Raw genomic sequence first — 22988 nt, 5'->3', positions numbered from 1 at the left:
TGCTCTGATGCATCCCATCAAAATCATTGGATACTCGCATGCAATAACAATGTGCTGTTGTACATCGACATGTATGTTTTCGGAATTGGTGAATAAAGGGGTTTCCGATATGTCCGTGATGTCCGGGTTCGTGCTTTGGATTTTCCAGAGTCAAAACGTCTGAATAAAACACCTTCTCGACTTTGGTAACTGGTTGATACATGGATAATGGCGTTTGGAAAACGGATGAATTTATGTTCCCCATCGCGCTGACAACATCGGGTTACTTGTGAGTTTCCTCAGATCTGTTTACTATATTGTGTCTTTACTGGTCAATACATGTCGCTCCAGTCAGCTGAAACCGGATCACTAATATGAGAAAGTGTGTGGACCGGATCCGGATATTCACTCATGACCCAACGACCGATATTCAAGTAAACATGTTACAGATCGTGTTTTGTCTCCATGAAAAATACCAATGCATACACCATCACATCAAGTACGTCACGATTGTTCACAAGTATTCACGTAAACGAGGTGTACATACAATTTGTCGGTGTACAAACATCATGGAAAACAAATTCATGTTCTCAAGTCTCATCATGCGACGACTCTGTACATTCAATGTGGGCATAGAGGACTTGGAGACATGATACAATGGACAGTGCATTATGCGTACCGATATATTCTCAGTCAAATATGCGAACCATTAACAACCATATACCCTGATTTTCGCTGAATATCCACAACACCAACAAATCTGTACATTTCTTTTCCCTCGACCTCGACGATAGAGTTGTCATCCCAATGTACCAATCGAGTGTATGGTTCATCAGGTGTAAAATCCAAATCAAATGTCACCAAGGTATCGTTTTTCATTTTCAATATTTCCACCGCTGCATCTTGTCTGTGTCGTAAAACCACGGTGTGAGGCCAAAGAAACCGATGGACAGTTACGCGTAGTCCCATATTTACTCGTGCATATAGTCAGGTAACGACAACGTTTTCTCAGTGGTCTGCGTGGGTGAACCGTTTCAATACGTAGCTGGATCAACTAGACCAAAAGTTTCCATCCGCGTTTTATAACGACATGTAGAATTACGAGACAGCACCCTCTTGCGGTGTGATTAACACGAAATCAACCTTTAAGACGAAATAAGCCTCCAACTTGCAGAGACACACTTTGGATTACATTATCTAATCGTAATCGAACTCGAGATTCACACACACACAGAGTCCCTGTTTACGATTTCAATCTGGAGTCACTGCTCACGATGTTTATCTGTAGTCGTTATGTGGGAGTAGCGACATCTGACATATTCATCGCGTGAAAGATTGATAACGATGGTGATCGCCAAATACATTATACCAGGTGAAACACTGCGGTCGCAGCAAAAAAGTTCGCAGGTTAGGACGAACAATACGTGGAGGGATTGAGCGAGTTACGCAACTCGATTATGTCGAAGTCTGTATCGCGATACAAGTCTACCTGAGAATCCGAACAATCTTGCAAAATCAAGGTGTGAATCCGTGAAAGGGCTGTACTCGTGTGAGATTGATTTTTCACAAGTTGGGTGGCGGTCGGTTCAAACTAAGACCATGTTACGTCCAAATATGGCTGCTTGCTTGTCTCCAAGTCCTCTATGCCCACATTGAATGTACAGAGTCGTCGCATGATGAGACTTGAGAACATGAATTTGTTTTCCATGATGTTTGTACACCGACAAATTGTATGTACACCTCGTTTACGCGAATACTTGTGAACAATCGTGACGTACTTGATGTGATGGTGTATGCATTGGTATTTTTCATGGAGACAAAACACGATCTGTAACATGTTTACTTGAATATCGGTCGTTGGGTCATGAGTGAATATCCGGATCCGGTCCACACACTTTCTCATATTAGTGATCCGGTTTCAGCTGACTGGAGCGACATGTATTGACCAGTAAAGACACAATATAGTAAACAGATCTGAGGAAACTCACAAGTAACCCGATGTTGTCAGCGCGATGGGGAACATAAATTCATCCGTTTTCCAAACGCCATTATCCATGTATCAACCAGTTACCAAAGTCGAGAAGGTGTTTTATTCAGACATTTTGACTCTGGAAAATCCAAAGCACGAACCCGGACATCACGGACATATCGGAAACCCCTTTATTCACCAATTCCGAAAACATACATGTCGATGTACAACAGCACATTGTTATTGCATGCGAGTATCCAATGATTTTGATGGGATGCATCAGAGCAAGTGAATATTTGATTAGACAAATGTATCGGAGTCGTTGTTGGTGTATATTTTGTCGCTGTCTGCTGTAACAATATACAAAAAATATCAAATTGACCGGTGTGGTTGTCAGTTTTCAAAACGAAAATGGTATTGTTACCCAGGGAAAAGATAGATTTCCAAGTGAAAACGGTATTGGTACTCAGGTAAACGACAGATTTCCAAGTGAAAATGTATTGTTACAATGGGTCTCCAAAGGAAAATGATATTTTTACTCAGGTAAACGACGACCCGCCGAGTGAAATGGTTTGTTGCTCAGGGAAAAAATATATTTTCATGTGAAAATGGTTTGTTGCTCAGGGAAAAAATATATTTCCAAGTAAAAATGGTCTGTTGCTCAAGGAAAAAATATATTTCCAAGTAAAAATGGTATGTTGCTCAAGGAAAAAATATATTTCCAAGCGAAAAAGGTTTGTTACAATGGGTAAACGCCAGATCTCCAATGAAAAATGATATTTTTACTCAGGTAAACGACGACCCACCGAGTGAAATGGTTTGTTGCTCAGGGAAAAAATATATTTCCAAGTGCAAAAGGTTTGTTACCCAGAGAAAAAATATATTTCCAAGTGATAAAGGTTTGTTATCCAAAGAAAAAATATATTTCCAAGTGAAAAAGGTTTGTTACCCAGGGAAAAAATATATTTCCAAGGAAAAGGGGGGCTTGTTACTCTTGGAAACGATAGACCCTCAAGTGAAAATGTTTTGTTACTCTGATCAAACGATAAATCTCCAAAGAATAATGGTATTTTTACTCAGGTAACGACTGACCTCCAGGTGAAAATGGTAATTTTACTTGGGTAGGTATCGTATGTTTAGTGTCGTTGGTGTTGTTAAACGTAGCTGTCGAGTTGTACAATATACTTGTCGTGAGTCTACAATTACGAAGGGAGAGAATGAAATTGCTATTATGAGCGCCAGAAGGTTGTTGTATGTAGATTTGACAGTAACCCTATCATTCGCATATGACAAACACAATCATGGCCATTAACTAACTTGCTCGGTCTCGATCAATGCAAAAGAGATGATTCGTTTTTTGAAACCGTAGCGAAGACCACATGTAAATCTATGCGATAGACTTCTATCTCCTTACATTCAGTCGTGTCGTGTCCATTTTAATACGGATCCCACATGTATGACATGTACACACTAACGCCGTAAACAGAAGTCGATGATTTTGATTAATAAAAATATTTCTTGACTACATCGGAATGTCTATGTTGTAGAAAGTAAATACTTTTATGGTGTTGTGTGTTTAATGAAAGCGATTGGTTACAAGTATGTTTTGGCGGAATAAAATTTATTTTTCTGTATGTGACAGTTTGTGAGGAAATGAAAATAGATTCGTGGTTTTAATTGAATTGCGCTGTTTTAATGTACGTTTCAACAGGTAGACTTGACACTGAACAACAATTCGACCCACAAAACATATTCGTTGTATGATTTGTCACTGGTGTGTAAAGGGTTAGGAATATTTTGAATGATAATATCTACTAGCTGTTTTGTTGTGAGGGCGATCATGTGATGACTCAGCACTTTTCGTTAGCAAAGTAGATTGATCTATGTGAAAGATGTAAGGATCGTGGCTAGAAACATATGGACTTTGTTGTTGGAGTAGCTGATTTACTGCTATGGTGTTGACATAACCCTCTGGAAGTGAGTATGCTTTTCTTTCACGAAAGTTTACGTGGCTCCGTTGTAATAAATTTGTGTTGACTAAACTCGGATGGATACTGCAATTGTGCTGGACTTACACATGGTATTCGCATACTGTACACATACAAACTTTTGTGTAAACAACTCTCTGATGTTTCTGTTAGTACTAGTTTTGTGTTGAACTATTTGATTATTAAGATACATGAACACCCATTCAGACAATAAAGTTCTTGTGATATCGAAACAGTTTGAAAGCACCACCAATCATTGCGTATGTTCGTAGCATGAGCGAATATTTTCATGTGTCGTGAATATCTTTCGTATACACTTAGTATGAAATGAGATGTGTGGAACAATAATTAGTGTCGTACAAAGTGTTGTGTTTGATTGCCTACTTTTTATCAATGCCTTTGTGATGTTAAAAGACGGCTGAGTTTGCATTTACATTAAGCGGAGAAACTCAAGTAATAAATTTTACTCGTTTGAAAATATCGATCAATGGAGTAACAGTATCAATATGAGTGGTATATTATTTTTCGCGATATGCAACCAATCTTCTAAGCATAACTTGTCAAAAATTTATCATATCGTAGAAACGCCGGTTGTTACGAATTCGAAAGAAATGTACTTCGATTATCACGATGATGGAAATTACGATCAATGCAGTATTTCGAAGTCGTATGTTCAACAATCACTAAATGTTGGTTAGTTAAACGATACATTTACAAGTTTACCGAAATCTTGATTTACAAATAACAGCTTGATGATGTAAACCTCAACCACTCAAATGTGATCATTGTAAAGTATTTGACACAAACAAAATATCGAATGGAGACCATCACATTGGTTTCATTTCGAGTGAAAATTGTTTTCTGGTGGCCGGGTAGGATACATTTGACAAACATCGTACACATTGTTTCTTCGTGATGGTAACGACTTCCAGTGGCTTGGTTTCATGTCGGGAATTATTATTTGAGGGTTCAAGAACAATCAATACTACAAATGAACAACAATGCAAAACACGTTTAGCAAATAACAGTGTAGCAAGTACTTTTTTGATATTACGATTGTTGTGCACCAGACATTTCTAACTGAATTGAATGCATCTAGCAAACATATTCCAATTTACTTTTGTAATGATCAAAGTATGTGAAATGGTGCGAACGGATTAAGCATTAATCAAGCGGCGATATGTCAATTCACCTAGTGTGATATCTTGACACCGGGAAATGTGCGAAAGTGTTTCAATTCCCACTGCAGATTACGACGATAAAGTATTGTACCGGTTATTGTTCAACAAAGAAAATTGTTGTTTCATCTTTAGTCTTGGTTACTGGAGACAATTACATTTGTAAATTATTTCCTGATTTCCACAATACGCTGCGTGATTTTTACGAACACGGCTTAATCTTCCCAATCAAAACATTTCAGACATGTTAATCTAGTTTTACAAATCGATATGTCAATAACAATGTTTCTGAAAAGTTTGTTGGTATCGTAATAACCTTCAACACAACCCTGGTCTAATAATGTCATAATTTAATAATCAATTCATGATCGACTATTACAAAATCTCATATGTCAAAATCAATGTGTCAATTCGTGAAAATTTTCAATATAACACCTGCGTTCGATTGTAAGAATTCTCAACTACGTTGGTCAGACATTCAAATCTCGTATACTCAAATGTAATGTGTTAATCTCAAACCGCGCGCCAAGTAGTAATTACTTCATCTTACAGTTGAATAAAAAATATGGGATATGGATACAACTGAGTTGGTATGTTTGTGGGTTGTAGTGATTACTCGCGTAGTCTTGTCTACTTTTTGTTTTGGTTTGGTGAGTTACTACAAACGGATTGACTTACCAAGGTTTTTGTATTTTACTCGTTTGTGCATGGCGAGATGTTAAAATGTTGAGTTGTCATAGTGATAGTATTTCTGAAACTCTATTTTACAAACGGAAACGCGGAGTCGTGAATAGAGTTGTCAGTTTCAAGGATTGTTTCAAAGTATAATCTTGAAATGTGACTGGGTGAAAGTTGGTAGTCATGTTTGTCAAACCTATTTCAATTCACGCAATGTCAAAGTCCAAATATTTCATTCTGGATTATTTGGATTTACCTTTAGTACATCCCGCGAATGGATTTAAAGTTGGTAAATTACCAAAATGATTGAATATTATCGGGTTAGAGATAGTTGGTATTGATTCTATAAGTGTTAAAACAGCGGCGTGGAATGTGTGAATGATCCGATGCGGGTGAATGTTGGCGTCAGTAATATTCAGGTTACGTTCGATTCAACAGATCGCGTTAATAGGATTTGTCAAAGGATTTGAGTAGGGTCGAATCAATACTTTCAAATACGATTCAACTTGATTTGTGTAGTGAGTTACATTTCAAGTTGACAAACTAACACATTGATTGAATATTTTCATGGATCTTGTCACGCAACTAAAGTCAGCCACTATTCGGGAGGCGTGAAACGTATAGCGATCGCGGGAAAGTGACAAATTGTTGGTTTTCGAATCACCGTCTGCGACGGCTCTGGGACAAACTAATTACCGAAATATTACCTTGTGAGCGGGTATGAGGGATTGCTATGTCTGAAGCATTATCCGGTGAGTGGTCGTTGGATTTTAAAATGATATCACACCCTTTTGAATAAGCGTTCACTTCACAAAGGATTAGGGTTAGAGCGGAAATAAGTGACAATTTGTCGCTATTCAAGTTACCGACACTGGCGGTCTATTATTCGTTACTTGTTAAATCTTACCAGCGAAATCAAGTTCTGTGACAAACTGATTACTAAAATTTCATCGCGTGAGCGATCGGTATGGTTATGACACCAAGTCGTGAAAGATGGTTATGTCCGAGACATTATCTTGTCAGTGATCGCGGGGTTTTGCAAATATTTCACACCTTTTTGAATAAGCGTTAACTTCACAAAGGATTACGGTTAGAATAGAAATAAGTGACAATTTGTTGGTATTCAAGTCTCGCCGGTGGTGTATCTGCTATTCGGCACTTATTACACTTATCATGAAATTAGAGTGAGAACATAAAGCATCAAGTTGTTGTTTTCGAATTTTGATGTCGAGGTGATAAATTTATGCATTCAATTACAATTCAACTTCGGTTGTGTATTGAGTGATAGATTGATATGCCGGAAGTGGTATCTTGTGAGCGATCGTAGGATTTTACAAATATTTCACATCTTTTTGAAGTGTTAGTTTGCGAACGCGACTATTGTTGATATTCGAATCGCCGTCTGTCGCACGCACTGCTTAATCCTCACAACAAGCCACGTTTCCGTTTGTGCGGTTATTGTTGGTGACTCGTACATATTCAACACCGCGCGAGAGATGCCTGAAAGTGCGAATCACGACCGCATCCATAAGAACACATGGCACCTCACCAGAGATCTCATAAGAACCAATGACACATCACCAGAGATCTCGTAAGAAACAATGACACATCACGAGCGATAGGGGGTCTGAAAGGGTGCCATCACCAACACGAGTTTTCACGGCACATCACCGACGAAGCCTATACCCGAAAGGGTACCATCACCAGAGATCCCATAAGAACACATGGCACCTCACCAGCGGAAGGGGGGGTCAAAAGGGTGCCATCACCAACACGAGTTTCGCGGCACCTCACCAGAGATCCCATAAGAACCCCACGCAGGTCACCAGCGATCTATATAACTACTCACCAATCTATATATACCGAAATCACATCGAAAATGGCATTCTTCTTGTCCTTTCGCTTGTAAATGCCCATATATAGCGAAGTCTCTGCGAAAATCGGATTCTCTTCTGTGTTTTCGCTTTGCGAATGCCTAGCCGGGGCATGCCCCGGTAGCGCTCATAACAAGCTTTAACTGTTTATTCTCTCAAAGCCGCGCACAATAAAGAAACGGTGATTTACTCTCTCCTATTCATAAAATTACCGAGCAACCGGGGCACAATAGCTCTGTGCCCCTAAGGTGTGATGTAACAGTCGTATCTATAGCTGAACTCGGTTACCGTCATATGGGTTTAGTCGACCTTTGCTGGCATAGGTCGATTTTGATGGTGTTTCACACCATGAAAACTCTTGAAACTTGGTATGTCATGTCGTGATGGTGGTATTTAACACTGCTCCAAGTTTCAGGGTTTCTACTTAAAGTTTAGGGTAGTAATTCCGTTTCCGAAGTTGAGTGTGTGCTGATCCGTCATGTATCGCAAACAGATTTTACTCAAAAGCCGGTATTGGTATCCATTGATTTTGACGATGTTCAATACTGAGATCGGTTATGACATTTGGCACGGTATGTTAGTATCGAACGCTGTACCAAGTTTTAAGTTTGTCACTGAACTGTGTTAATGGTAATTTCGCAGAGGTGGTCAGTAACGAAGTACTTCTACTTTTTGGAAGTACTCAAGTAGTTTTCCTCTACTTCTGGTACTTACTCAAGTAGATCTGATTTTCTCTACTTCTACTTTTACTTCGTAATATTTTGTGATCTACTTACTTACTTTTCGCTATTTTCAGTTTGTCAAGTAGAAGTAGTTTATTCCCCCAATATAGCCTGAGCTTGAGGAATTTCGGGGCTGTTTTCACGGAGTACCAACATTTAATATTCATAAAAGTCAAGCAAAGCTCAGAAATTTTGTTGCGCTTCGTGCTCAGTAGTTATGAAGAGACAAATATGTTTTCATGAGAGTATCAGTGAATATAATTTAGGTACCGGATTGCTTTGTTCCGCTCACATCGCATTGTCGTCCATATCAAATATTTTATCGCAGTAAATATGGCCCACCATAACGTTTGAAACTACCGTTTCGCAATCTAGCAATTACCTATCATTTCGTAATCTAGGAGCCCATGACGTGTCCTGCTAATCTGGAAAATCCGGCTTTTTTAACGTTACACCTGTTTTAGCAGATCACCTTTGAAGCTTTATGGACAAAAGACATGAAATATATTTTCCGCTTTTTAGAAGTGGTATTTGTATTTCACATTCATTTCCGAGTATTATACTTCGAGTTCTAATTACTTTCAGTGTTTTTGTCTGCAGAACATACATGTTGAAGCATAAAAACAAGTGCCTCTATCTTACGAAAATAAAACTACATTAAATATGACTTTTACGATCCACAATATTTGTTAGTAACGTATACTAATCGCGTAAAGTGTTTAAACCGTATCCGATACAACTTCTCCGTATTGCTCTTCGCCTAAACTGGGGGCCTTATCATATTGGGTAGGGCGCCATGCCATGATATTCTCTAACACGGGGTCTTCTAGGAAACAAAGGGTCAGTATCGCATTTTCATATCAATACTATAATTTGCATCCCAAGATACGAAAGAATGCTTATTCTGTCGAAAATTGACGCCTCCTGGGATGCATCAATACGAATCAAGCTCTCTGCACCTTCCGCATAGCTCAATTTGCAGCTTTTGATAGTCCATGCGAATGAATTAAGACTGTTTTCAAAACTACTTACTTACTTGAGTAGATTTAAAGTCAGTCAATTCTACTTCTACTTCAAGTAGTTTTAGGTGAACCATGGAAGAAGTACTTCTACTCGTACTTGAGTAGATTTTTTAATCGCTACTTCTACTTCTACTTGAGTAGTTTTCTTGACTACTTTGACCACCTCTGTAATTTCGGTTCCTAATTCGAGTGAGAGCTGACTCGTCATTTATCGCTAACAGATTATACGCAAAGCCGGTATTGGTCTCTATTGATTTTAACGATGCTCCTTATCTAGATCCGTCATAAGCTTTTGCACGGTATGTCTGGATTTTAGTATCGAACGCTGCCAAGTCTCAAGGTTGACACTCAATGATTAGGGCAGTAATTTCGTTTTCAAGGTCGAGTATGGTAGAGATGTGCTCCGATCTGACACTTTAGCCTACAACGCATTGCGGATTTTACGCCAAAGCCGGTGTATCTGCGGTAACGTTAACTGAGATGATGATATCATTCTCAGTTTGCATTCAAATATTTACTTTGATATTATATTCTCCAATTTCAATTTCACCGTGAAATTGTGGCCTTCAAGCCATTTGCTTACAACCCCTGTCAAGAGCGATAGCTATTTCGTTTTCGATGGCGGCTAACAGCTGATCACTTGATCAGCCTATTCCTCAATAAATTTTACGCAAAATTCGGTGTTGGTCTGTTCGCATTAATTTTGACAGTGTACCATACCGAAAAGGGCCATGAGGCCACTTCTCGATGATGTCATGTAAGGATGTAACAGTGTACTAGGTTTAAGGCTTTCATCCACGTATTTATTCGGTAATATAGTTTCCAAAGGCGATTTCGCAGCATACCTATAGTAGTGCGGAGCATGGACCGGAGCCGGATTGAATATCCGGCCGGATTTTTACAATTTTGGCCGGACCGGATCGGAGCCGGATCAGTACTTTTTCTGTTAGGGCCGGAGCTGGATCGGAGCCGGATCACTACTTTTTTGATCTGGCCAGAATCTTTATGGATAAGCATGACTTTAATAACTATATAACTACGAACCAACCACATGTAAGTAACCTCCAAGCCAGTGTGAACATGAACGAGGCATATTTATCAATTCAAGGAACCTCCGTACCGAGTAGGGCCGGATTTCTGGCCGGACTTTTACATTTTTGGCCGGACCGGATTGGAGCCGGATCAGTACTTTTCCTGATACGGCCGGAGCCGGATCGGAGCCGGACCAGAGAATTGAACAACCGGATCGGAGTCGGACCAGAGAATTTGTCGATCCGCTCCGCACTAACCTATAGACACTTAGACAGTAATAAAGCCGTATGTGTCGTGTTACAGTCTCCAGTTTCAAGGCCAAAATCTCCTATGCTGTACCGAGACCGAATTTCCGAGGCTGCTATTCTTAGTTCTTCAGAATGATGTTTTGGATTGAATATGACAGGCCCAATCTATGAGATAACAATTGCGTATCTGTCCGAACTCGTTGACTTTTCCAATTAGGCTTACGCTATCTCTCGAGGAATAGTCATTTCCATTTCTGCAGATAATTAGTCAGGTCTAGTGCGAACATGAACCGTGTTGAATCTTTGTTCCGTACGCCGTTTACGCAGTTACCACACTTCAAGTTACAGCTCACCGGCGGGCCCCTCGTGGCACATACGTTAAAATCACTGTTGCCGGGAAATTCATGTTACCGTACCATCATTAAGTTACTTGTTTACGTTGGAAAACGCCATCGTGACGTCATCTTGAAAAAAGTCGCTTGCAGCCCTTGCCCCACCACCCGATATTGTCACGAGCCGCCACTGCAGTTTTCCACAGTTGCTCGTGGTCGTCCTCTTTTTCGTTTATAGGTCCTTGAATCGACCATTATAAAGCTGCAAAAGCCGATCCTCTGTCGCCAGAAGGAACATCTCTACACGCTGGGAATCCTCCATTAGTGTTGTTTTGTCATTCGGCTGTTTTGCAGCTGATTTTGTGTGTTGTTTACTGCCGTTCGCGATTCTGTATACTTATCCTTGTTACGTCACAACGACAATATTATTTCTATCTTTCGAACTTTGTTAACCTCATTTGCTGGCGTTCGCTCCAAAAGAGAGCCTGTCGAAAAGCTTCGAGTGGAATAAATATGGCAACATGAACGTATTGTTTGCTAATATCTATTACACTGGTCAACAAAATGAAAATATATTTTTAGGCAGAACATCTGAGAGCCGTTTCTGGAGTTTTTGGGTTAGCTGACGAATATCACATTCGTTTTGTCATATTGGCTCTTCGTCAGAAGATATTTATAGCCCTAAAAAAGCCCAAAATTACTGTATTTACCCTTAAATATTTCGCTTGGTAGGAAGAAAAACGTAATTTTTTTTCTAATTTTATACTGCGCATAAATAGCTAATTGACTACGAAGAACCCTCATGCCATTCTCAGTGATTCTATCTATATTAACATGACATCATGCGAAATATTTGTCTGTCAAAAAAGCAAGATTGAAGAGGAGTCCTTGAAAGGCCTGACTACAATACTCATATGGGTCTCATTTCTTTTGACTGGTAAATGGATAATTTTCCGCCGAGGCAACAAAGTAGGTAGGTATACCTAGTAACCCTCTGAAATAAAAAGCCTAAATCTGGTATCTGGTATATTCGAATACCGATGAAAGATTCCAATTTCACATTAGGAAGGAGTTCACTGCATGTAATTTTCCCTAAGATGTAGTAAATAAAACTTTTTAGATGATCGCAAAGCACCCAACTATACAAACAGCAGGTCCAAAAATTCGTATCTGCATATCGAAATCTTGAGCACAATCATGACCATAAAAGTTCACTTCCTATACAGTAATCTTGATATATTTACTGATTATCTTGTTGATTAGCAAGGGGAGATGTTCTATCAAGACATCAGAACAGCAAAATAAAGATATCAGCCGAGATGAGAGGAGCAATTAAACATATTATGCCAGACCATTGCCGGAACTTTTTGAGAAACTGCACTAAATAGCTTACAGGCGAAAATCGAGCAAAAACAATTGATTAATTCAAATTTACAATAGGTGGTTGACGTAAAACTGATTGAATTAAGGCCAAGTTATTTGAGTATCTAGCTAAATATTTATATACATGACTGGAGTTTATTTATGTTCATGATATCCGTGAAAGTCTGTTACTATGATAAATCATACTTGTTGTGCCGATAGAAGACGATATATATAAACGTAAGATCTTGGTAGCTTTCACACTCTATTTAACGTCCACATGCGAATGAATATAACTTTATTAGTTACACGAAAGCTCGTGTAACTAATAAAGTTATATTCATTCGCAAGTGGACGTTAAATAGAGTGCGAAAGCTACCAAGATCTTACGTTTATGATAAATCAATTACCCCTAAATATAGTGCTGTCGCTATATTTTGATTTAAAAGAGTCTTCTGTGTGTAAAAATAACAAGCAGATTGAATTTATAAACTTTATAGTACGACTGGGCCGATTTTATATATAGTCATTACCGCGAAAATGGGAGATTTTGGTCAAAATAGCCCCATGGGTTATCTCCACAACAAGAGCCAATTTGAAAAAACTAAGGTCATATTCGAAATCAGTGCCCTTCAGAACCACCAAAACCACTCTTACTTTGTCTGCCTAAAAATATGTGTTGACCATTGGCGTAGCCAGAGAAGGACGAAAAGGGCGATCGCCCCCCCCCCCCAAATTTCAGGAAAATTTTCGTAAAATCAATAAATCGTACAGAATTTTGGGGAAGATGAATGCAACCTAAAAATTTTCTTCGCGCTTCGCGCGATTTAGCGTCCGTACACGACGTCATTTTACTGTCGGTATCCCGAAAAAAATTCTTCCGCAAATACCCATAATTGAATTTAGCTGCATTCTCAATTATGAGAATACAACAGCGCCAGTAGATACACTAGAGTAGTGGTTCCCAACCTTTTTCGTCTCGTGCTCCCCTTGGCCGATATTTGAACTAAAATCCCCCCCTATGAAAAAGTTGCCTGTGACTAAATAAATGCGCTTTTTAACGCGCAACCATTTGTTGACTGAGCAATTAATGGCCAAACATATTCAGATATGTCCGAACTATGTCGAATGCGGACCGCACTAAACTTTGGTAAAGTACAGTCAAATTTGAACGGTCTTGTAGCCGCTGACGAAAAATAAATCAACAAGTCCGCTTGCTATGTACTTGAGTTGAATCGATGAATTTGGTATGTTTTTTCACGTTAGCTCATATGTTGGCCTAAAAAATTAGACAATTTCACGGGCGGCCTTCTTGCTGAATTCGGCTTGACGTTTTCCTGCTTAGTATTAATTTGGTCGAGAGGCTGTCGCGGGTGCAACGAAATCGTCTCGTGAGCCTCACTTTATTAGGGGGTGTAATATCTACGGAAGGCATTAAAACATACACCTAGCTTGAAATCCGCCAAAGAAACATACAATTCTTATGAACTAATTTCTACTTAACAGTTCTATACCACAAAAATCTAAAAACCTTGTGAACCCATTGTATTTTCCGATACAATACCAAAGCCAGATTCCCCCTAAAAAATTTAAGCCAGATTCCACCCTAAAAATTTCAAAATCCCCCCCCCCCCCCCGGATGGGAACCACTGCACTAGAGCAGGGGTGGGCAAACTTTTAAGCTCGCGGGCCGCATTCAACATCTGAATCCATTCGCGGGCCGCACTATATAAAATTGGGATTATAAACCAACACGCAATATTGGTATTTGATTACATACTATGGAGTATGAACAGGACATGGAGATAATATATCTGCTTATTTAAAGCAAACCGAACATTGCTTTGATGATATCGAATACGCAACGCATCAGAAACAGTGGCGAGATTTCATAGGCTGGTCGACCTCGATAACCAATCTATCAAAACTATAGAGATGAAAGTCGGTTGTCCCGATTCTTAAAACAGGATTAAAATTTAAATTTGTGAGCAGCAATCTGTTCATAGATGTACTAATTCTACTTTTGGTTAAGTACCAGGACACACAATGCTGATAGCATCCAGTGTTGGGATCAAGTCACTACCGTCGAGTCACGAGTCATCTCGAGTCATTGCAGATTTTGACTCGAGTCAAGTCAAGTCAATCGATTTTCAAAGGTGACTCGAGTCAAGTCAAGTCACTCGTTTTTTGGAGGTGACTCGAGTCAAGTCGAGTCAAGTCAAGTCAAGTCACGAGTCAAGTCACAATTCAAGTCAAATTGAATTTTCGATGTATGAGTGATGATTCAAAGTCATTACACTTTGCTAGCTGTGTGAAAGACAGATTAATTGATCAATGCTGATCACTTATCTTGAATCAAATAACGAATATCTAGTTAAATATACCTGCGAAAAGACGTTGTATCACTCACGCACACGTAGAACTGTTAATTAAATACGTGAGTAACTGTACAGTCACATGCTACAGTCAGTTATTATCAGCCAAAATATAGGACATAATCAACATCTATACATCCGTGAGTAAATAAACGCCCAAACTATATTTGTTTGATTTAAATCATACATAAAGGTTGGTAAAGGTGAGCACTGCACAACGTAAGCATTGATCCGTCTAAGAAACAGAGACACATTGCTATTTAGAGTAATCTTCTTCTACTACTACTACTACTACGACAACGCAAGCTGTGATACTTTAGTTTGCGGTCTATTTATTTGTGATCTAACAATCGAGGATCAGTGTATCGTACGATCAGTGAATGACTGGCTGCTCTCACAAGTGACACCGGCGTATCTCGAACAATCCGAACATACACAAGATACAGTGATTTATTCGACACCGTTTACTTGATGACTTGAAATTGACTCGGAAATTTTGCTCCGAGTCACGAGTCAATGAGCATTTTTAAAGCTTCGAGTCAAGTCAAGTCAAGTCATTTTTCCAAAGTGACTCGAGTCAAGTCAAGTCATACGAAAAAGTTGACTCGAGTCTGACTCGAGTCATCCCAACACTGATAGCATCATAACCATGTTAGCTTCAAACACGCTTCTACTATGTGTGGATAAAATATAATTACCATAATTCTACGAATACAGAGAACGAATTTACCTAAGACGCGCGCGAATCGTTTTCAATAAGCACATCAATGAAATAATTAAAACTGGAGTGGCCAATCTGAAATCACACTCGTGATCCGAAATATGTCAATCTCGTTTAGGATTTATGTGATGTTTAGCAGTTGAAACCATTCAAACTGTGTGGGCCTTGAGATTGGGCTGTCGCGCCAGAAATTAAACATGAAAAATAATATAGGAAGTATTTACCTTAGGACAGTGGTTCTCAAACTTTTTAAGACACGCCCCCCTTATGATGCTGAAAGATTTCGCGCCCCCTCCCTCCTTATCGTCATATCACAAAACGCAACCAGGATGCTAGCAAACCTAACGGATATTTTAATGGCATGATGGAAGGTTACGACTATGGATGAGAGATTTTTAAATATGAAATACAGAATAAATACGGAGCAAAAATTGTGAAGTGGATGTAAATCGCGCGGAGCGCGAAAAAAAATCATTCGAGCCCAGCTTCGCGTCCCCCTTCAGATGCTTTCACGCCCCCGAGAGGGGCGCGTCCCTCAGTTCGAGAACAACTGCCTTAGAATTATCATGGTGAAATATACTAAGAAAAAGTTTAATCAAGTCCCTGCATCAATTCGATTTTTAGTACAGACTCTCGCGGGCCGCACAGAACGGTGTTGCGGGCCGCATGCGGCCCGCGGGCCGTAGTTTGCCCACCCCTGCACTAGAGTAACCCAGGTAATTGGGTTGATTGACAGAGGTGTCAGTTCAGTATAAAGGTTGGGGAGTGGTAATTCCGGCAATTTCCGTTCCGGGGACACACGAAGGCATACAAAGTAGACTATGCGACTCCGCAAAGTGAGCTCCCAAAATGATTGATGGCCATAAAACCGACACATATATCTCAAAGCCTTCGATTTAGATTTTCGGGTGCTTAAATGGCTGGCGCCTAATGATCCTGTCCCTGTAATAAGATCCCTCCGACAGAATAGCGACTGTCAGAGGAAAATATCGCCACCTCCCGTTAAAAAGTGTTAATTGGAAATCGCACGAGTCTGATCAAAGGAGTTTTTTTTAATTCGGTCTGGTATGTATCAGCGATTCCAATCTATAAAGTAGCGTCAATCTTTACTTGATGTTACTAAATAACCGTGTTTCAACGAAGTAATTAATAGGCTAATCATTGACACCACTTGCTCATATACACGCACCAATATTATTGATCAAATTATTTCATTTATTAAAAAAAAATTTACGCTCCGCGCGACTAGGCCCGAAATTCACATTCATCACGTAATGTCAGCGACTTGTGCTCTTCCGTGAATCGATCGCCTAATACAAGCTAGTTAGCAACTGGAAGCTTTCATAGGGTATGTGTGTGTGTGCGTCTTAAGAATCGTATGCATAAAGGGTAGTAATGAAATTGCCCATGGCAGGATGTACGGTTCTGCGAGGAGTTCCCACGAGGGAGCTCCCCTAAACTCATAAAAAATTTGACCCTCCCCCCATAAAAAGTTGTTTTTCTGGCTACGACCTTGGGTGTGAGCGATTTATCGAGTGGTGACAGCTTTTTCTGCAAGTCATGAAGTAACAGCAATAATGACAACTGTCCCGTCGGGCGCCCACCCTCTAGAAACTCTAAATAGTCTTGCCGTGTGCTATTAACATATGTTCAAATGCCCCTGAATGTTCGATGACACCACTTCTATCAGCCCTACCGGTAAATCTGATAATCAAAACGTAATAATGAGCCAATTTCATTCATTAACCATAAAAAATTTTCGTGCTTCGCGCGAAAGTGTTTACGCCTGAGTTGTTCACAATCATTATATTGTCACATCACATTATGTATGTGAGTGGAATATATGTATAACGATCGCCCAAGATGTTGTGTTAACCATCCAATAAGGGCCAAGACCTTCGTTTTTCACCTTATCTTCAAGGGGGGAGTTAATTTACGTCATCGAATTTTTCGCCCCCCCCCCCCCCAAATATTTTTTCTGGCTACGCCCTTGGTGTTGACCTATGTTATGTAGCCGCTATATAGACTTGATAATTGAGCATTCAAGTGAAAAACATGGGAATGGATTTTGAAGTAACATTTTGGAAATATTTGACTGGTCCGGCCCGCGTGCGCCCTGAAGGTTTCGATCCCGACTGTGACACAATTTGAGTTTGGCACCCCTGCTCTAAACATTATTGAATATCAATAAAATTTTACTCGGGGTGTTTTTTTAACCAAACGTAACATTTTAGTAGGGTCTGACCAACAGCTTTCCAGAATTCGATTTAAGGACCGCCCTAATGTGTATTGTCTATATATGTAAGTTCAAACGAATCCGAACCTTTTCGGGGAGAGAACCAATCCTAGATCCTCAGCTTTGAGTCATGGGGTTCGGAAAAAGGCCTATGCATTAGGCAGTTTACGGTGAATACGTTGCTAAGCCTACGAATATCATCGGTACTACAAGGATGCCTTTGTATATTGTTTACAGCACCTACTTTTGCGGTTGCGCAGTCGGCGAAAGCGCGTCAAACACGACATTGATGTAATCGTAATTACAGCCAGTCGATTCTTCAAGACCAAATGATTCGAAGTGCACCTGTATCAATGTAATCAAACTGAATACCTAACTAATTAAATATCTGTAGTTGTTGGATCTTAGAACCATGAAGCTGGTTTTACTATGGCCTAAAGTAACCAACCAACCAACCAACCGTTTTTCCCTTCTATAATATACACATGCACTCTTAGCGAAAAGAGCGTGTATTCAAACCTAAAAGATGGTACACAAAAACATCACCTAACTCAATTTAGTCTGAAGTAATATAATATGTAGGCCTATAAGTAGAGTTGCATTTAAAACTAAAATCAATTTACAACAAACATGTTAAAACATGGCTCTTGTTTAAAACATGTTTTTTCCAAGACGTCACGAATCTGTAATTGTGACGTCACAATGGATTGGCATCGACAATTGAAAATATAGGGTAAATATGGCTCCTTCGACGGAAAGGAGCTCCGATGACTGTCATAAACTATAGATAACTATAGAACACCCATTCAGTAACAATTATCCATATCGACTTGCTCTAACTGTCGTCGAACCAACGACGAGTTCGAGGGTCCCAGCTACTCCATATCGTATACATCGACTATATTTGGTGCAAATTGTCTGTAGGCTCAAGCTACATGTTTCTCGAAGCTTTCTGCACAACGTTTGAAAAAACACAATTCTTTTTAAAGGCATTTGTTTAAAACACTGTTTAAAATATGTTTTGAACAATGTGTTTTCAAGCACCGTTTGTTTTAAATGCAACCCTACCTATAAGTATGAGTAAGTCTCAAAGTGCGAGTCCTAATGTACATGCATATATACAGGGCTATAAGAAATTTAAATATATCATACGATACATGTTGCAATATTTCTAGACAACTTGTCCTATACCCTACGAGCCTGATATGACATACAGTTGTAGAGAATTTTGTAAACCTATCCATCGGCAATCAACTAGTGATCGATTAATTATATCAACGTTTCCCTGACAGATTTATGGCAACTCACGTCTATCACTTTGTCGGTAAAAAACTTGTACGAACAATCGGCATGGTTGGGATACCCATCCGGAAACCCTGGGCTTTCGTACATCCCCGTAGGCTCGTAGCTTTCGTATTGGCAAGGTGGTGGACCTTGAGGATTTTGTTGCCCATATGGTCCTGGCTGCCTCTGCGGTCCACCTGGTCCTTGGGGTCCTTGTTGCCCGTGTGGCCCCGGATGCCTTTGCGGTCCACCTGGGCCTTGTTGCCCATGTGGACCCGGATGTCGTTGCGGCCCACCTGGCCCCTGTGGTCTACCATGTGGTCCATGCTGGCCCAGGGTAGTCCCTGAGAACTTCAGGACTGCAAAACATGATTCTTAGCTTTATTAATAAGGAATTCCATTTGTCATCTATTCGTTTTCAGTATGATGTGGACAAATAGGCATATATATTGGCATGTGGTTCTTCAAGATAATAAAAGATCATAATACAACGGGGATGGTTCAAGTTATACTGACAACGCTCTGAAGATAAATTATTCGATAACGAGAACAACTTGACACATACATTATGTAGAACCAGAGGTGATACACAAGGAGATTTTGTATATTGTATTAGACTGCTTCTACTTATACCTATCAGTTTTCTAGACACAACTACTTACTTTTTGTAAAAAGTAGAAAGCATAATTTTAGTATATGAACCCATAGGCGCCGACGAGGTTAGAAGGTGGCTGCGCCTCCTCGTGACCATATTTACGAGGTGGCGGCCACCTCGTACAGAATGCTCAAACGCCCAAGTGATTTGTGACCAGTAATTACTAATTAGTAATCAGGCGAATCGATGCGACCTCGTTAGAGACGTCTTCGATTTCGACACGCGCGAGTGCTAGCCGCGTAGCCACGTGGGTTTCGGGGGTTGAACTTCCCTATTTGAAACGCGAAACCCCGTCATTTTGAAATGATCATTCTAACTCTAATATTCAGTTGCAATTCCCTAATAGTGTTATCAGTGTTCCGCGCGGCTGATTTGCGAGAAACGTGTTGTCAATTTGCGATAAGAGTCTGTGATGATCTCCGGCTGAGATGGTCGCGAAATTAGGTCATTCATTCCCGTGCGCGTGGCAATCGTCGCTAGCCTGATTTATCGTGTCTCGATCAAGCCTGGTTCCGCAGGCTTGAACAATCGCATCTGCAATAGGCCCAGTTCAAACTATATCATCACTTGCCTGCGCAATCGCATCTGCATTGGCGGCTTCGGCCTGGTGTGCAGTGCACTGTACACTGTGCACGATATCATCGCTGGCCTACACAATAGCATCTGCAATAGGCCTGGAGTGGGAGATATCATTGCTGGCCTAACTATCGCGTTTCGGGTCTAGAATGCTTTGGCTCCTATCTCTCGCTGGTTTGGAGACAATGCGATCGAGTTGACGCTAATTAGTGATTGTTTTATGCCATATTGATTAAAAAGCGACATCGCAAAACTGAATAACATCGAATCGCTGCAAACAAACTTTAACGTGCGTAATTGATTCCCGCCAATACTTGAACGTAACGATCAGAAGATGTGTATCAATCATGGCTCGAGTTCTGAAAGACGACAGAGGTTTGAAATCGGTGCCATCAAGTTCGGACATTTTGACTTGCGAAAGCTGTCGCCGAGACCGTGTAGGCTAATACGCGCGCGTATTTAATTGTTCACCAGATATCAGGGACTCACTAATTGACAGCAATCCTGGACTCTTTGGCAAGCTTATCATACATCTAAAATCGTCAATACGAAGAGATTATATGATCGCCATTTACACATGTAATTGACCGGAATTGAATTGATGCTATATTGTTAAATTTGAAAAAATATCCAAATCCCCATAATGTTTCGACTGGCTACGCGCCTAGCGTGTCCTGAGAAGCACCATCCTAGATCTCCTCTCCCTAACAGGCGCCCAAATAGACGTTCTGCTTTTCTGAAATCTAAATTATGTGCGCCCATATTCGTTTACAAAACCATTCATGAGCTAGCTAGATTCGTGATAGTCTTGGTCATCGGAGCGCGAAATTGGAGGGAGTGTTGGAGTGTGCCTGCGAATTGAAATTCATTTCTGGGCAGATTCGTTTCTCTAACAAGGCTTTGCCAGTAACATTACTCTGGGAAATGCAGCAATACAGCTTAAACTAAACACCGATATGCAGAAAACAATTGCCGCGACGCAAGCTACTCAATACGGTGTCAGACTTAAAACCCATCCGTGGCGATACTGATTCACGGTGAAATTGACATTGGAGAATATAATATAAGAGTATATATTTGACTGCAAACCGAGAATGTTATAAACTGTTTCATGGTATGGTATCATCATCTTATCACCTATCTCAGTTTGGAACACAGTTAATATTGGCATAGACACGCGTTACAAGATTCTTGGTGGCACAAATTCTGATTTTATTCGATTCGTATGAACAGGAAACCTTTTACATTCCGATAAACTTGATTGCTGGATGTACTCGTATCGAGAACAACAATATCGAATATTAAACTATTAGGCATTAGATAGACAGTGGATTTCTATTGATATGATCGCGGTATGCGCCCGGAAGAGGAATTAATTCTAGCCCAGGGGTGGCCAACGCACGGCCGTAAAAGGAAATTTGTGCGGCCGTCAACACGTGATTCAATCAGTATGCGTTGGCGGCCGTCGACATGCAGATTGAATTTGCGAATTGACCGATGTACTCCCGAAATGCTTCGCGAAGTACACCGGGAAATGAATCAATGTCTCGCAAATCGCCCTTTTAATCAGCAAACAATTGCCGCGATGCGACTCGGTCAACGCGAAACAAGAAACCGCAAGAGACAATTACTGATTGGCTGCGCGATTTCGCGTTTGTAATCATCGTTATCGTCTGCTTGAAGTATTCGAGAGTGGTCGACGGGGGTGTCTTTATTTTGTGCTAGGAAACTTATGAAACTTATGGGAACTTATGAAACTTATGAAAACTTATGAAACTTATGAAAACTTATGAGACTTATGAAACTTATGAAAACTTATGAAACTTATGAGACTTATGAAAACTTATGAAAACTTATGTCTGGTCGCATGTCGAGTCATGACTCGACTCGAGTCCGACTCGAGTCACGATTTTCTGATGACTCGACTTGACTCGAGTCATTTTATCAAAATACGGAAATGACTCGGCTCGACTCGAGTCAATCTGTGCATTGACTCGTCTTTGACTCGAGTCAATGCGCATGACTCGAACCAAGTCATTGACTCGAGACTCAGACGGCAAAGACCGACATTTCATTGTAATTTCAAAGCCAACACACTATTGGCATTTCGTCTGTTGGTACTGGTACTTGAGAATGCGACCAGAAACTGCTAAAAGTGAGGACAATTGGGATATTATAAATGCGAACTATTTGACATCACCAAACAGAGTTATAAAAAGTGGGTTTACCAAGACTTTAACTGGAAACGTAGCAGTCAACACAATGACTTGGACACTGAGTCGAGTCATAATATCATGACTCGGACTCGAACCTCTGCTCGATGACTTGGACTCGGACTTGACTCGGTGGTGAATTGAAAATGACTCGACTTGACTCGAGTCAAAACGATAAAAGTGAGATTGACTTGTGACTCGGAGCCTTGTGACTTGGTTACAACCCTGCATTGTGCAAATAACCATTCGCAGTTCTACGCACCATTTCCAATTATACATACATAAAAGATATACATAGGCCTAGGCCTACTTGCGAATATATAAATTTCTATCGCAGATCATCGAACGACGCCGTTTGCAGAGTATACCAGTAATCTGTGCATTACCTCTTGCTTATCACTAGCCTATATTCCTTTCACAATATCCCCAAAATTTTCATAGATTTAAACAAACTTCTAGGCACTCCTTATCATTAGGATTTTACGCACGGTGCCTTAGTTGTTGTTGTCTATGAAACAAAAAATGTGGCGCTTATCGCCTAACG

General features: G+C 40.2%; 1 protein-coding gene across 5 annotated transcripts in view; it reads right to left on the bottom strand.

Annotated features, from left to right (window-relative positions):
- Positions 1–22988, bottom strand: part of LOC145440841 (uncharacterized) — a 64977-nt gene that overhangs the window by 41196 nt on the left and 793 nt on the right. For 4 of the 5 annotated variants that reach the window (XR_013915634.1, XR_013915633.1, XR_013915636.1 and 1 more), the window contains exons 2-3: positions 19025–19359; positions 17961–18061 (exon numbers count right to left, since the gene is read on the bottom strand). Coding sequence is in view for 1 of the 5 variants with exons in the window: in XM_080318601.1 (XP_080174727.1) it covers positions 17961–18061; positions 19025–19359 (436 nt within the window). In the remaining 4 variants the exon portion in view is untranslated. The remainder of the gene's footprint in view (positions 1–17960; positions 18062–19024; positions 19360–22988) is intronic. The other variant, XR_013915635.1, reaches the window with a different exon arrangement.

This window comes from Botryllus schlosseri, chromosome 6 (assembly GCF_051294905.1).
Source record: "Botryllus schlosseri isolate E-star chromosome 6, Bs_hap1, whole genome shotgun sequence".
NCBI classification, from domain to species: domain Eukaryota; kingdom Metazoa; phylum Chordata; class Ascidiacea; order Stolidobranchia; family Styelidae; genus Botryllus; species Botryllus schlosseri.
Note: the sequence above shows the minus strand (reverse complement) of the source record. Positions and strands in the feature narration are given on the sequence as shown.